This window comes from Gekko japonicus, unplaced genomic scaffold (genome assembly GCF_001447785.1).
Source record: "Gekko japonicus isolate JY-2015 unplaced genomic scaffold, Gekko_japonicus_V1.1 scaffold3, whole genome shotgun sequence".
Classification (NCBI taxonomy): domain Eukaryota; kingdom Metazoa; phylum Chordata; class Lepidosauria; order Squamata; family Gekkonidae; genus Gekko; species Gekko japonicus.
This window is the reverse complement of record NW_015170887.1, coordinates 503,054-518,673: the sequence shown is the minus strand read 5'-3', so window position 1 is coordinate 518,673 and position 15,620 is coordinate 503,054. Positions and strand designations below refer to the sequence as shown.

At 44.8% G+C, this 15,620-nt stretch overlaps 1 protein-coding gene across 4 annotated transcripts in view; it reads right to left on the bottom strand.

Annotated features, from left to right (window-relative positions):
* IFT43 (intraflagellar transport 43) overlaps window positions 1–14,261 on the bottom strand; it is a 70,327-nt gene extending 56,066 nt beyond the window's left edge. The window contains exons 1-3 of one of the 4 annotated variants that reach the window (XM_015418365.1): window positions 14,184–14,261; window positions 12,226–12,306; window positions 10,575–10,595 (exon numbers count right to left, since the gene is read on the bottom strand). In XM_015418365.1, coding sequence (XP_015273851.1) covers window positions 10,575–10,595; window positions 12,226–12,306; window positions 14,184–14,216 — 135 coding nt within the window. In that variant the 5' untranslated portion in view covers window positions 14,217–14,261. Of the gene's footprint in view, window positions 1–10,574; window positions 10,596–12,225; window positions 12,307–13,728; window positions 13,968–14,183 lie in introns of those variants that run through there. The other 3 variants (XM_015418368.1, XM_015418366.1, XM_015418369.1) reach the window with 3 other exon arrangements.
* Window positions 14,262–15,620: the final 1,359 nt, after the last annotated feature.

Here is a 15,620-nt window from a genome sequence, read left to right as displayed (position 1 = left end):
ACTGTCCGCTCAATCCATTCCCCCCCTCCTTTTCTTTTTCGCTTGTACAAATGGAGGATTAACCTCCTCGCCTTTTTCGCTGGGGGGGGGAAACGTTTTTAGTTCTTTTTCTCTGCATTTTGACAACTCACAGTTAAGCCGATCTTTTCTTTTTCTATTTTTGCGGATGGTCGCTTTATCACTCGGTGACGTCTGGTGGCTCCGCTAAACCCCGTTCGGGGTCGCTCACGCAGCAAGGTCCATTGGGGCAGGGCATGGCGGGAGCCTCGGTCTCCGACCTCTCGGCCGAAAGAGCGACTCCCCCCTAGTGCGCCCTAAAGCACCCCGGATCCGAGCTCCTCTCTTCCTGAGGTGCTCGTTCGGGTCTCCGCTCGCGCGGATTCCCTCCTCCACCGCGGGCGGGCGAGACGCCCTCGGGAGCAACCCGAGGATGCGTCCACCATTCGCGGGAGCCAGACCGGAAGCCTCTGTTTTTGTAAATTAATCTGCCTCAAGCGCCATTTCACAAGGGTCTATAAAACAGGACAGCTCTCCCTCATGTTCGTGTACTGGGTCTAAAGCCTAAACAAATATCTGTGACAGGGTGGACAATTTAAGCTAATCAAACAAAGAAGAAATACATGCTATTGGAGGGCGACCCAGTTGCTGAGAACAAAAATATTTTTGGCAGGAAAATTCTGCCTGGGTGTTGGGAAAGAGATAGGGGTCTGTCATAGAAGCGCTAGAAGAAATCATGGTTTTGGAATAGGATGCCTTCAATATGTTGATGACACCCAGCTCTACACTCTTTTTATGCAAATCACCTGCTCCAAACCAGTGCCTTCAATTGAGCTGAGAAACACATCAGCAGCAAGTACAAACTACTCTAAAACTTGGGTTATATGGGCACATAGCTCAACCTCACTAAAACATCAAACTGCAGTATTTCGTACAAGTCAAAGTTACCTTCAAAGGCAGCTCCATGTAAAGTACATTACAGAAGTCCAGCATTGAATGTACAGAGACATGGATTGGTGTGGTCAAGTGAGCAGGTTCACCTGCCCTGATAAAAGTCAATTTCATCGCACCTAGCATTAAACCCTTTAAAGGCATGTGCTCTCCTAACCAATATCACTGCCATCTTATTTGGATTGAGAACCCCACAAATAGGGTATGATGACAATTGATGTCTGCTACCGTTGTCCCCCTACAAGTAGGACTGCCTCTGGCCATAGGTATTCATTCCATTTAGTCATTGTGGCTGATAGTTACATCTAGATTTACCCTCCATGAATTTGCCTAAGACTCTTTGAAAGCCATACATACATACATGCTAAGGACTATCACTACAGGGTGGATCCAATTTTTCCATGAATAGAAGGCACTTTCAACAGAACATCCCTGCCTCTGTCCTCTTACTGCAGCCCACTGATTTCCCCAAAGTGCTACTCCTGAGGACCCATAACAACAGCATGAGGGGCAAATCAATGGTCTATATCAGGAGGAGGGAATGGATGGAAGTTGCTTCCAAGCTTTCCATTAGCTGAAAATTTAGTCTTGATCCAACCCTGCACCTTGAGGCCTAGAGGAACAGTATTCCCCTTCAAGCCATGCCTCTCTTCCTCTTTCTTTGGTGGAAAGTATTCAAAGAATGAGATAAATGTGCAGAAATAGAATTTTAATATAACTCTTTCCCATCAGTTTATGTTCAGCACTCAGCAACCATCAGCATAAACTGCTAAAATGAAAAGCGCTGGGAAATACAGATGCTTGAGAGAGTTATTTTGGTGAGAATGATGAAAAATGTTACTGAGGATCAAGCGATAACCCCAGCGGGCTGAAAATAACTAGGCATCTATTCAGGGTGCCAGGAGCTGAAGAGAAAGCCTCGGGGAGCTCCAGGGTGAATGAGGCAAGAGCTAATACTGGGGAAGCTGGCCTAATTAGGGAACATGAGTTCAACTACATTTTTCAGATTCCAACTGGAGAATTTGGCCTTATTCCAAGGGAACAGCTGGAAGTCCAACACTTCTGCAGGCAACTGGGTGGCTTTAAGGAAAAAACACATGAATCCATTCTAAGAGATGCAAGTAAAACACACAGTGCTGGCTGCTGTCCTTACTCTCCTCTGCTGGAAGATGCCATCAAGGTCAACTAGGACATAGCAACAGTCCAGCATCTCCTGAATGGATGTGAAGGATAATTTAGCTCTCAAGACAGCCTTGAGAGCAAAATCTTTAGACCTGGCTCAGTGAATAGCATGGATAAACTACAACTTTCTGAATGTTATGCTGCTAAGTCAGATGGTTGTGTCTATGGCATGTTTTCACATTTAGATTTTATACTCCATAATGCACTCCTGCTGATTTGTTTACAGCAAGCTGAGAGCCAGAAGGATAACAACTAAACTGTAGTACTACAGAGGTTGGACAGTTCCCACCATAGCAAGGCTCATAAGAAATTAACTTTATTCTATCCTATACCAAAGTATACAGCAATTTTGAAACATGATTGTACTGCAGGAGTTGATTTATGCATGACTTTCCTAGGTATAGCCCTATTTTTTAGTGTACAACTAAAATGTGGAGAAGACGTTAACTCATATGTATATCATGTACATTTATCTGTCTGTGGCTTGTGTAAAAGGCCCCATCAATCTATTCAAAACTGAATTATTCAAGAGAGCTTTTCTACAGAGGCACTAGGGCTGCACTGTACAAAATTATTCACAAAGTTACTTGGACAAAAAATTTAAGGACTGTGGTCCATACTACTATGTATAGCTTATTTAATTTGTCATATTAATATTTCAGTTTTGCTTCAATTCTGTTTTTAGATTTCTGGCTGATTCTCCAACCCTAATCCTATTGTATTGTTTACTGAATGTCCCATCCTGTTGATTGTATTGACTCACTCTGTCTAATCCGTCTTGAGACCAAGTGCAAAAGGCAGACTATAAATAATGTAAATAAATTACCACATAACTAAAAGAAAAAAGCAGAACTGTGCATAATGAACTCCTTAGAGCAAGAACCAAAGCTGCCTCAGATACAACTTGGCACCCACCTGCTAATTCTACACTTTGAATTACCTGAGTCCCCCAGTCCTAATCCAGCAGTATAACAACTACACTGCCCAAGAGCTGAAAGTACTGTCTGGTAACAAATGATTAATCCTTTCTAATGTTCTAGTGGAGTCTGGTAGACAAAGATGTCATCTCACAACACCTCTGGCTGCCTCTGAAATCACAGAGGCAGTTAAGCACTAAAATTGATTTAGATGATTGTAGCACTTGAATAACATAGCCAGTGAGAAAATTTTGAGATGTCATATAAATACTGTCTAAAATGCATGAGTTTTCCAAACATCCTCTGGATGAGTGGTTTAGGAGTCTTCAACAAAAGCAGAGAACTACAAGACAATTGCGTAATAATAGCCACCAGGGATATATTATTTGGGCAGCCAGCAGTACCTACCAGTCTGATCTTTGAAACTGGCAGACTGTAGCATTTGCTACAGGTCAACATTCAGACCCTGAAGAGCAGTCATACAGATTGATCAGAAGTTAAGCACAAAGCAAAGTGCTTAGGATAAAGGAACAGCACTGCTTAGTTTGAAGGTGCAATCTTGTAGAATCTTCAGAAGTTCTACTAATTCAAACAGATCCAGTGATCTGACTGGATTCCTTATGTATACACAGCATACGATATTTTAAAACTTGACCCTTTGTTTACACAAACATTTTGCATCATTTATTTATTCACTGTCTCCCAAAGCTGCTCAGTTTAATCAAGATAGGCCTTGACTTCACACCTAGAAACTAAAAACAGAAAAAACACAAGGGAAGAGTAACTGAAGGCCAAGAAAGAGGAAGGAAATTGTTCTGACAATGTCAAAAAGAATGTTTAATCAATTGAGGCCTAGCTGATCTTTCCTTTCTGGCGTTTTTGTTTGGATGGAGGTGATGCAACCTCTCAGCAGCCCAGAGACTTCTGGCTGGTGAAAGAGGTCAGGATCTCCTTCCCCTTGCTTCTGCAGTTTCAGGGCAAGTCTTACATTCTTCCAGTTCATCAACCAGGTTTTGTTCCTCACAAGACAACTCAGTTGTCTCTTTGTTTAGCTTCACCACCTACTTTGCAAGGCATCCAAATTTGTCCCAGAGACAAGAGTAATTTAAAAGACACACAGCCACCTAGCAGGACACAGGTCAAGTTCTGCAGAAGGCAAAAGGCCAGAGTGCAAGATGTCATAAGGGGCACCAGTCCCCAGCACAGAATGCCTGCTTATTATATGCAGTCAGCCAGAAGCTACCTTTGTCTCCACAGATGAGAAATGCATGCCAACTACAGAAGAGCCTGGATTCAAGTGTCTGACCCAAAGGGAGTTCATAGAAACAGCATGAAGAGTAACCAGGGAGTTGGGAAGGGCCAAGAAGGAGAAATGATTAAAGATTACAAATACTTCAACCTTGGCTAAGCACCAAGGAATTGCATAGGGCAAGTGTATAAACTTCTAAAGTTTCGGGTACAGTACAGGTAAGGGTGGAGGATAATTCTCAAAAGTACTTAACTGAAGGCATTGTAACAGAAATTTTGTGTCAGGGACATCTACCCTCCCTGTTGTCATTACAAAAAAATCCTTTAGCAACTACAGCAACAAATGCTCATATCCAAAAAGAATACCATTCATGTATTTCCATGAGATTTAGCAGCTGGGAGTCAAGAGGAGTCAATACCACGTAAGTAGAGAGCACTTCCAGCAAGGGCTCCAGGGACCAGAGGTTTGGAACCCTTTGCAGGATACAAAGGGAGGCAAGCAGAACTAGCAACGGAGATTTTTTTTTAAGTTCCCCAGCTGCAAAAGTAACAGGAATAGTTCAGTCAAAGTTAAGAACTTTTAAATCTCACTGATTCCCATGTGCTAGTTAAACATATGCTGGATCCTTTATCTAATGAGGCTAAAGAATCTTCTCCTAAAGAGAAGAACCATCACTTGTGACTAGTCTAGGTTTCATTTCTCAAAAATGCATGCTGACAACTTTGACATGAACACAATCACCAGGGAAACTTACTTTGCTCCAGCTTCCTCAACTACATGAGAGGTGAGCAGTGCACCTGATTGGATCAAGTCAAGATTCCCTGATGAAGCTCATCTTGAGCACAACACCATGCTGAGCAGCTTTGCATCTAGACAATAGCCACTCATAGCTGCTTTTATACAAACTAAGAAATACTTCATTACATTTACTGGAGAAGAGTTGGATGTATCCTTTAAATTACCAGGATAGAGTACATTGCCTGCTTTTTGCACCTGTGCAGGCAGCAGCATCTCTTGGGATGATCACATGATTAGCTAGGTTCATGGACAGACATGAACAGCACAAAGAGACTCTAACCTCCAATTTATTCTTTTTCTTTTGGCTATGAGCCTTTCAAATATTAGAGGTGGCAGGCAGGGGGCTGTTGTGAGAAATCAGGCTAGGTGTGCAAGAAAGCTTTGCGACTGTGTAAATCAGATCTGAACAGCCTGCCCAATGATCAGCTCCCAGTTTGCAAAGGGTGAAAGGGATGTGAGCCAAATCAGGGAGTGATCAAACATAACTAATCACTAACTGGGCTCTAACAATCCCAAATTCCATTTAGCTGGTCCCATCTAATATCCTCTAATAGGTTTATCTTGTATCAATTTGTCTAATTCTTTTTTTAAAACCATCTAAGCTAGCACCCATCACCACATATTGTAGCAATAAATTACGTAAGCTAATTATGCACTGAAGAAGTACTTCCTTTTGCCTGCCCTAAAACAATGTTGGGAGGAACAAAGATACAGTCTTGGCCGCATTTGAATGTTTTTGTTGTTGTTGTTCAGTCGCACAGTCGAGACCGACTCTTCCCGACCCCATGGACCAGATCACGCCAGGCCTTCCGGTGTTCTGCCGTCCTCTAAAGTTTGCTCAACTTTATGTTCATTGCATCTATGACACTGTCTAACCATCTCATCCTTTGCTGTCCCCGTCTTCTTTGACCTTCAATCTTTCCCAGCATCAGGGTCTTCTCCAGTGAGTGCTCCCTTCTCATTTGGTGGCCAAAGTATTTGAGCTTCAGTTTCATTATCTGGCCTTCCAGGGAACAGTCAGGGTTGATTTCTTTGAGGATTGACTGATTTGATCTTCTTGTAGTCCAAGGGACTCTCAAGAGTCTTCTCCAGTACCATAGTTCAAAAGAATCTATTCTTCGGCGCTCGGCCTTCCTTATAGTCCAACTCTCACAGCCATACATGACTACTGGGAATATCGTTGCTTTGACCATGCGGACTTTTGTTGGCAGGGTGATGTCTCTACTTTTTATCATGCTGTTTAGGTTCGCCATCGCTTTCCTCCCAAGGACCAGGTGTCTTTTAATTTCATGGCTGCTGTCACAGTCTGCGGTGATCTGGGATCCCAGGAACGTGAAGTCTGTCACTGCTTCCACGACTTCCCCTTCTATTTGCCAAGGAGTCATGGGGCCAGATGCCATGATCTTAGTTTTTTTATGTTGAGCTTCAAGCCCACTTTTGCGCTCTCCTCTTTTACTCTGAGCAAGAGGCTCTTTAGATCCTTTTCACTTTCAGCCATTAGAGTGGTATCATCTGCATATCTGAGGTTGTTGATCTTTTCCCCAGCAATCTTAATTCCCGCTTGTGATTCATCCAGGCCAGCATTTCGCATGATGTACTCTGCATATATATTAAATAAGCAAGGTGACAATATACATCCTTGTCGTACTCCTTTTCCTATGCTGAACCAATCAGTTGTTCCATATCCGGTTCTAACTGTTGCTTCTTGGCCCTTATACAGGTTTCTCAAGAGACATGTGAGGTGGTCAGGTACTCCCATCTCTTTAAGGACCTGCCATAGTTTGTTGTGATCCACACAGTCAAAGGCTTTAGCATAGTCAATGAAGCAGAAGTAGATCTTTTTCTGGTACTCTCTTGCTTTCTCCATAATCCAGCGAATGTTGGCAGTTTGATCTCTAGTTCCTCTACCTCATCGAAATCCAGCTTGTACTTCTTGCAGTTCTCTATCCACGTACTGTTGAAGCCTAGCTTGTAGGATCTTGAGCATGACCTTGCTAGCATGTGATATGAGTGCAATTGTGCAATAGTTTGAACATTCCTTGGCATTGCCCTTCTTTGGGATTGGAATGTATACTGACCTTTTCCAATCCTGTGGCCACTGTTGCGTTTTCCATATTTGCTGACAAATTGAGTGCAGCACTTTAACAGCATCATCTTTTAAGACTTTGAATAGCTCAGCTGGGATACCATCACCTCCACTAGCTTTGTTGTTAGTAATGCTTTCTAAGGCCCATTTAACTTCACATTGAAGGATGCCTGGCTCGAGGTCAGTGATTATACCGTCGTGGTTGTCAAGGACATCGAGGTCTTTCTTGTATAGTTCTTCTGTGTATTCTTGCCAACTTTTCCTAATCTCTCCTGCTTCTGTTAGGTCCCTACCGTTTTTATCCCTAATCATAACAGACTCTGTCCTATACTGGCAAGTATGAAACTGAAAAGGAAATTCCATCCCAAACACCCTAAGGCTTAACAGAGCCGCAAACACCAAAATTGTTTGGTATTCATGTTCAGCCCAGAGACATTCACCTTACAGAGACTCATAAGCATTTAACAACTACATTAGCTGAAACCAGGCTTGGAAAGACATCAGCTTTGAGCCTATTTTCAAGCAGAAATGGTGCACACTCTCATAAACAGCCACAAAACTGCACCTTCAAGGCCTTAGAAGTTGTCACTGATTCCTTCAAAGAAAAGCTCACTTCTACATCTCTTGAAAGACATAACTCCCTACACAGAGTAGCTAATATGACTGCCCCTAATAGCAAACATATGCTGCAGAAACCTACAAAAGCCATGCCCTTTTGATAAAACTGCAAAGTCAGAGAAACATTTCTTGACGTTGGTCCTGGAACTACAATAAAGCAGAAGCTTTAATATAGGAATTAGGAAATCAAATGGTAGGAATGGGGCCAAGGGATGATTAAGACTTTGTATAACAAGCACAACTTTGTGTGGTGGAAGATTATGTTTGGCAAATCCCCCCCTGCTTCCAAGGTCCACTTAGGAGAACAGGCAACTGTTGCTCACTATTCTCAATCCTACCTAATTGTTCCCATGTTTGAATTCCTACCTGTACCCCTAACATGCCAGTTTGGTGTAGTGGTTAAGTATGCGGACTCTAATCTGGGAAACTGGGTTTGATTCCCCACTCCTCCACTTGCAGGTGCTGGATGACCTTGGGCAAGCCATAGTTCTGTTAGAGCTGTTCTCTCAAGAACAGCTCTCGAAAGAGCTCTCTCTGCCCCACCTACCTCACAGGGTGTCTGTTGTGGGGAGGGGAAGGAGTTTGTAAGCCGCTCTGAGACTCCGAGTGAAGGGCGGAGTATAAATCCGATCTCTTCTTCTTTGAATGTTTCAGTCTCCACAGACTGATTAGCAACCATTTCTTATTACAGTTTATTTTTGATGCTGTCAGTGGTGTGCACCATGTGATTCTCTGATGTCTGCAGAGCTACCAAGGGCCACAGCACAAATGAACATTTAACATGAGGTTCAGTAGACCACTGAGGAAGCTTTTCACCCCCCAATATGGAATATGCAGCAGCTGTTTCTCTGTTAATAATGATGGGTTTATCTTTGAAAATAAAATGAGAAAAGGAAGGAGATGAGTATTTTTGGTTGCTGCTGCCGCAAAGACACTGGAGGCACACTGCTTTGGTTTCCTCCTCTGTAGCCTCCATGGAGATTATGTGTTTGTGGCATGGTGTGTGCATGGTGTAGGCCAGAGATGAATAAACGTAGGCCTCCCTACCCTCTGAGCTCCACACTATGTCATTCCCATACAGGTGACTGAAGTGGTTCAAAAGAAAACAAAAGGCTGACAAAGACAGGTGCTTTTGCTTGTCTGCCCTTGTCACAAGCTTCTCTATAAATGCTTCTAACACACACCTCTTCACAACATGCATAATGTACCATGGCTGCGGTCACACGGAACAGAAGCCACACAAGTGAGACGGAAAACAGGCGGAGTTTCCGGGTGCGATCTCACCAGCACATCTGGGAAGCGTAGCACTCCCATGGCTCAACCGAGGCTTCCAGCCGAAACTGCGTGGCAAAAAACTAGTACCTCGGAGGTACTAGTTTCGGGAAACTGCGGGGCAAGGGCGGGCGTCTGATCGCGTTTCCGGTGGCATCCGGCACCCGCCCATGTCCCCTTGCAAATAAGGTGGGGTTTTTTGTCCAAGTCTCTGTGGATGCGCACACGCACCCAACGGAGCATGCACATTTGTCGTGTACACACAAAAAAACCCAGTTTGCCGCGGTGCGTGCTTCTTCGTTGCGCACCGGCTTGTCCTGTGATCAGCACCTCTCCCTTGCCATGGAACCTCCACGGTACCTCCACAGGACCTCCACGGGAGGTCTGATCGCGTAACTGCGCAGTAGTTTGCCCCAGGGCAAACAGCCACGCTTCTCCCCCGCAGTTTCCTGCCCGTGTGACCGGGGCCCATGATTAGCAGAGCTGGGACTTAACTAGTGAAAATGCTGAGAAGAGAAGCATATCAGCTGTATGACAAGCACATGCATTAAATAGCACAGCCAGCAATATACTAATCCATGTAAAGAGAAATGACATTAGAAGTATATTCTATAGAACCCGGAACCACAGTTTCAGTTTTTTCTACATGAGCAGAAAGACTAGAATTATACTTTTCTTGCTGTTTTTAAATTCTAAGAATACCAGCCTCTTGAAGAAGTGAACATATTCCACATTACAGGTTCTAGAACTGGGATCAAATATCAATTCTGCATTGCCTGACTCTAGAATAATCATCTCTCCAAAGAACTGGTCCAAGGAGAATTCCAAGACAGAAAAAAGGTTAGTGTTAATGTACAACAATGCATTAGTATCCCTACACCCAACAGTAAAGCAGCTGGCCCCCACTCTAGTCACAAGGAAGCAAGATGAGGCCACCAACAGACAAGGTTAGGAGGGCTACTACATATTCTGAGAAAAGGAGCAGGAGAAAGAAACTCTGCATCTTCAAGTCCCTGAGAACTTATAAAAATTGTGGAGGGGGAAGGATTTCCAAACTGTTCCCCTCTTCCACAATTCCTTACAGGCCCCCCACCAGTCACCAACAAACTGCAGCCCAGCAATGCTGCTTTCTCATAAGAGTCTCCTGCTGGACTCTATGGCTCTTAAAGTGGTGCTTTCATGCTGGAAGTTGCAAATAAAAATACCCAACAGAAGACCAATTTTGGTTTAATACGTTTCTCATTTTGCTTGCAAATCACTATGCCTGTGCCTTGAGAGAGGTCTTGGCATCCCCAGAACTTTTCAGCTCTTGCTAGACTGTCATCCTACTATTAAACGCTATGGAGGGATAACAAACTGTGAACATGAATGTCTGTAATAGGAGCAAAGCAGTGCTTCTGCTGTAAGCTGTAATTGTTCAATGCAACTTCACCATTAATGTTAGGTCTCATAATCTGCTCTCAGAAAAGTCAACGTTTTAACCATCTACTCAAGAACATTCTACCTTTTCTGTTGTGTCTTCCTCCTAGAATTGAATCAGCAAAGAGAAGAGAACAGAAGAGAAAAAGAGTCATGAATGTGAAAACGAGAAGTGACAGCATCCCGTGCTGGAGTGTATTCATGCAAGGAACACCAAGAGCCTTTATTTTTTTGCTTCACACTTAGGACTTACCTATGTTTATTAATTTACCTTTGGCCATTGGTATAGAAAGATTACTTGGCCCTGTTCACGCCAGCAACACCTACACCAACAACATCAAGACTTCATACCACATTGCTTTGAACAGTCCTGGTCAGAAATTCTTCCTTCACTATGGTGTGGCATTTATATCTTGGTCAAGATAGCCTGGTCTTGCACACTCCCTTGCATCAATGAAGACCAGCAAGGCTTCACATAAGCCTATCAACCACCTCGTTCTTTAAAATGTATTGGGTTTTTGTGCAACTGTCCATTTTTATATAATGAATACAACTGCACAGTAGGTGGGAATTCTCAGTTTTCCACAACAAAGGGCAACCTACAACATGGCAGATAAACCAACCTCTTTCCCCCCACAACCCAGTGCAGGAAAATGATCACATTCACAAACTCCAGGGACAGTCTGTTACAGCATTCTCAGATTCTTTACTGAGTGTAATGCTTTGACCAATCACATTGGCAGCATTTTATATTTGGTATAAACAGGACTGAATCACACAGGGGCACAGTCATACTGCACATAGAGAAACAAAGCCAAAGAGAAACCAGGGTTTGTCTACAGGCTTTCAAAGGTGAAAGTTCAGTTACAAATGAAGTCAAGAGAAAGCAGAAGCTAGGGTGGCAGGGAATTAGACACTGTAGGCCATGTCTTGTTATTTGGTAGCTACTATAACAGAATTACAAAAGAAATTATTGCCCCTCTCCTAGCTATTTGACTTGGTTGTTCAGTGAAAGATGCAGTTACGACATTTCTTGCTGGAAATAATGTCTACCCTACTGAAAGAGTGGCCTTTTAAGAAGTGTTGCCATTCAGTCTAGATCCTTGCTGTTGAAGGAATTTTGTTGATTCATTTACCTACATGTGTATGTACTTTAATCTACTGATTGCATCATACAGCTGAACAAGGTCAGTTGGACCATACAATAAAGTGATTGAATGAGTGGAAAGAAAAAGAAGCTTTAGTTCCAAAGGTGAAACATCAGGAGTGGGAGGGAAAGACAGTTCTATGAATGATATGGCAGGTCTGTAACATCATGCCAAGAGAAGAGAATTTTATGACACATCTTCATCCAACCCAAAATCTAGGGGAGCAGTAAACTTCCCCTCAACAGCTATATTAAAATAATCATCTTACCAAGTGGTCATGTGTACCCACTGTTAAATTATCAGCTGCAAAAAGCTTATCTATGTCTGCACTGGCATTGCTTCCCTATGAACCTCCTGGTAGCACATGCATACGTATCAAGGAAAGTCAACACAGCAGCCAGGTTCTAGAACACATGCTCTGGTGGGACAAACAAAAGGAGCCAGTCTCATGCACAGTTAGGGTTCAGATTGTCAATTAAAGTTTAGAGCAGACTTCTGTTCAGGAGGATAATTCAACAGGGTGCAATTTCTCAAATGAAAACTAAGCCCCTGAGCTGCAAGCAAGTTGACAAAGCTAGTTGCACCCACCTCTCCAGCGGAAGAATAGTTCTGGCTAAGATGATTTTCCTCTGAGTAGGAATCTTGCTGAGCTCGTCGGCCCATCTTCACCTGCACAGAATGGAAAAGAGAACTTCAGAATTATACATAATGGTGGAGGCAATGGTATGGTAGGGATGATCTAATTCTGACAAAGGAATTCACATGAGTTTCTGAAGCAATTCACGCATGGCTCTGACAGCCATGTTATCAGAAGTGAATGACAGCCTTATTCTCTTCCCTAGAATTTAGGAGGCAGCAACAACAGATTGGGAAGGATGAAGTGAATATCTGGCACTAGGTGCGTGTGCAGGAGGGGGGGAGAGATTGCAAGGAAGAAACATATTAATAGCAGAGGAAGTAGCTACAAGGGCATCTGAGGGTGATAGGGAAAAACAGGCAGGGAGCTTAGATGGAGAAGCATCTGGCAGTAGGGCTGCTGGGAAGGAACAAGAAATTATGGAGCCCCCTATGACTAGCCACCTCAGGAGTATTTTATTAAGTCTGCAAGTGTAAATAGTTTTTAAAATAAATATAATGAAGGAATAAATATTTACCTAGGGTATAAAAATAATCCAGGAAGAATCTTATAATCATTATTAGCAAGTTAGCACAACTTGTAATACACCAGCCAAACACAGCCACCAGTTTTTGTGGTCCCAAGTTGGCAATAAAACCAGGAAATAGGTCCAATTCCATGGTGGTGGTGGGGGATTCATCCTGCTGGCCTGTAAATTGTGCACGCCCAAATAATATGCCTCAAATTAAAATATACAGAATACAAGGCTGGTTAAAGAGGCCAATAAGGATAGTACATCAAGAGCTCCAGTACAAAATTCACAGCATTGGGCTTTGCTGAGGGAAAAGGTCATTTCACCATCTGCATCTCCCCCATGCTTTTATTATGACCTTTTAACACACTATGCACTTACAACCATACTGGACCTCCACACCCAACTTCTCCCTAATAGCTCTGAGACACCTTTCATCTGAGCCCTGCAGAAGCCTTTGCAAGGTGCAGCTCAGCAGAGTAAGCCTCAAAGCGCTCAACCACAAGGGCGGAAACCAAGGCAATTCATGAAACTGGGGTGATCCACATTCCAACACCGCAGATGCATAAGGCACAGGTACAGCACACGGCTCCCAATATTTCATCAGAAAGCAATACAAGTATTCCACAAAGTCATTTCCCAAGTCCCAAGCTCATGAAGGGCACGTCTATCAGTGGCTACTAGCCACGGTGACTAAAGAGAACCTCCACATTCAGAGGCAGTGAACCTCTAAATAACAGTGGCAAGGGCAACACCAGGGGAAAGCCTCGGCCTCTATGCCCTGTTGTTGGAGCTCCAGAGGAACTGGTTGGCTTGGCCACCATGCGAGGCAGGATGCTGGACTAGATGGACTCTTAACTCTTCATCAACTTTCTGCTCAAGATGGGAGCTTTAGAGAGAATCAAAAGGGCTGAGCCTCGCGCTCCTCAAAGGGTTCCTGAACCTTTCAGGGCGCCTTCAAAATCAAATTGGGGCTTTCCTCGTCACAGCCCGGTAAGGGCCGGGAGACGCTGCCGCTGGGCAGGAGCCCTCTCAGGCGGCGGCGGCGGCGGCGGCGGCGGCGGCGGCGGGGAGGGTCGGGTCGATCCACGCCTTCCGCATCCCTTCCGAGCAGATCAGAGGCACCTTCCAAGCCGGGGCTTCCCACCACAAGAATGCTTAGCTCACAGTTACGAAACTTGCTCGGCGGGGCCCCAAAAACGAGGACACGTTTGCCATGACGAGGTATAGCCCAGGGGAAAGATGGGCTGCCCGGGGGGGCGGGGGCTGTTAGCGGAACGGAGAAAATACGTCGGTGGGCCGTTGAAGTGCAACAGGGCCCTGCATCGCCATGGCGACGCGGCCTTCGCTGGCGGCTGTGCAGCCCAAGCGTCTGCGCCCGAACAGCACCGCTCTTACCGCGCTTCCCCCCTTCCGCGGCTCATCGTCCATCCCGCAGGCCTAGCGACATCCAGGATGGGGCGGGTGTTCGTGAGAACCGCGACTTACTTCCGGACTGGAGCCCGCGCGTCCTTAGCAACCCTTAAAGGGAGCGCTGCCGGCTTCAGAAGACCCATTCACGAAGGGTCGTTCCCGGGAAGGAAGCCGTGGAGCGTGAGAGGCAGCCGCTGGAGAATATGCTGAGGGTCTTCTTTTATCAGAATACAACAATATGAAACAAAAAGGCAGCGCAAGGCCTACCAAGACCCTTCATGGCCCATTTCCAAGGTCCAGTTATCCAGGGCCGTAGGTAAAACTAGGTCTGGAGCTGCTTTAGATTTTGATCCTGGAACTATAATAAAACATGGAATAGTTTTTTGAATATTACAAGGGGAGTGAGGGGAGTTATCTTTACTTTAAGGCTCATCCTATGTCACCCTTCTCCATTTTCTCTTAATCCAGGAACAGACCTAGGGCCTCCTCATCTAGCCCAACAACTTAATAACACTTAGCATTTATATAGCAGCACCATCAATGTTCAAAATGTTTCACATGTGTAATCTTCCAGTAATCCTCACAACAACCCTGAAAGGTAGACTAGTATTATTCCAGTACTGCAGCTGAGGTAAGAGGCTTGCCTAAGGCCATCTAATGAGTCCATGAATCCCCAGGTCACTTCTTCACTTCACCACATCAGATTCCAGTCACAGAAGTCCAGGGCTGTATACAGACATTGCTGTATATTGCACTATTGTTAAGCTACAGTAATCATTTGCAAGTGGTTTGGCTTGTCTACACAGGGAACATCCAGTTTTGAATGACTGCGATTGTACATAGTGTTCAGCAATGTGTGGATGTAGCCCTGGTCACAGCAATCTAACACTGGTTGATGAGATGTGCTTTAAAATAAACCAGATTTGACAAGCTGCAAACCCTGTATGGGCCTTCCTCACACCTAGGGAGTTATCCCTTCAGTAGACCAATTCACGAAGGGCCGTTCCCGGGAAGGAAGCAGTGGAGCGTAAGAGGAGGTGTCTCAGACCTATTAGGGAGAAGTTGGGTGTGGAGGTCCAGTATGGTTGTAAGTGCAGAGTGTGTTAAAAGGACATAATAAAAGCATGGGGGAGATGCAAATGGTGAAATGACCTTTTCCCTCAATTTTTTACTGGAGCTCTTGATGTACTATCCGGAGGGGGGAGATCGAGCGCGCGGGGGGGAAGACGGGACAGGAACCGACAGGATGGGGACAATGCTGGTGGAGGATGAGGCGTCAGGCCTTGCCATGGGTTCCGGGGAAAGGGGGCCAGGGGAGAAGGCTCACCTGCAGGTGCTTCTCCTGTGGAGTGTCTCCCCCCCCCGCGAGTATCGGAGCCAGGGGGGAGGCCAGAGGGGGGAGGGCGAGCAGGGGGGGGGGGG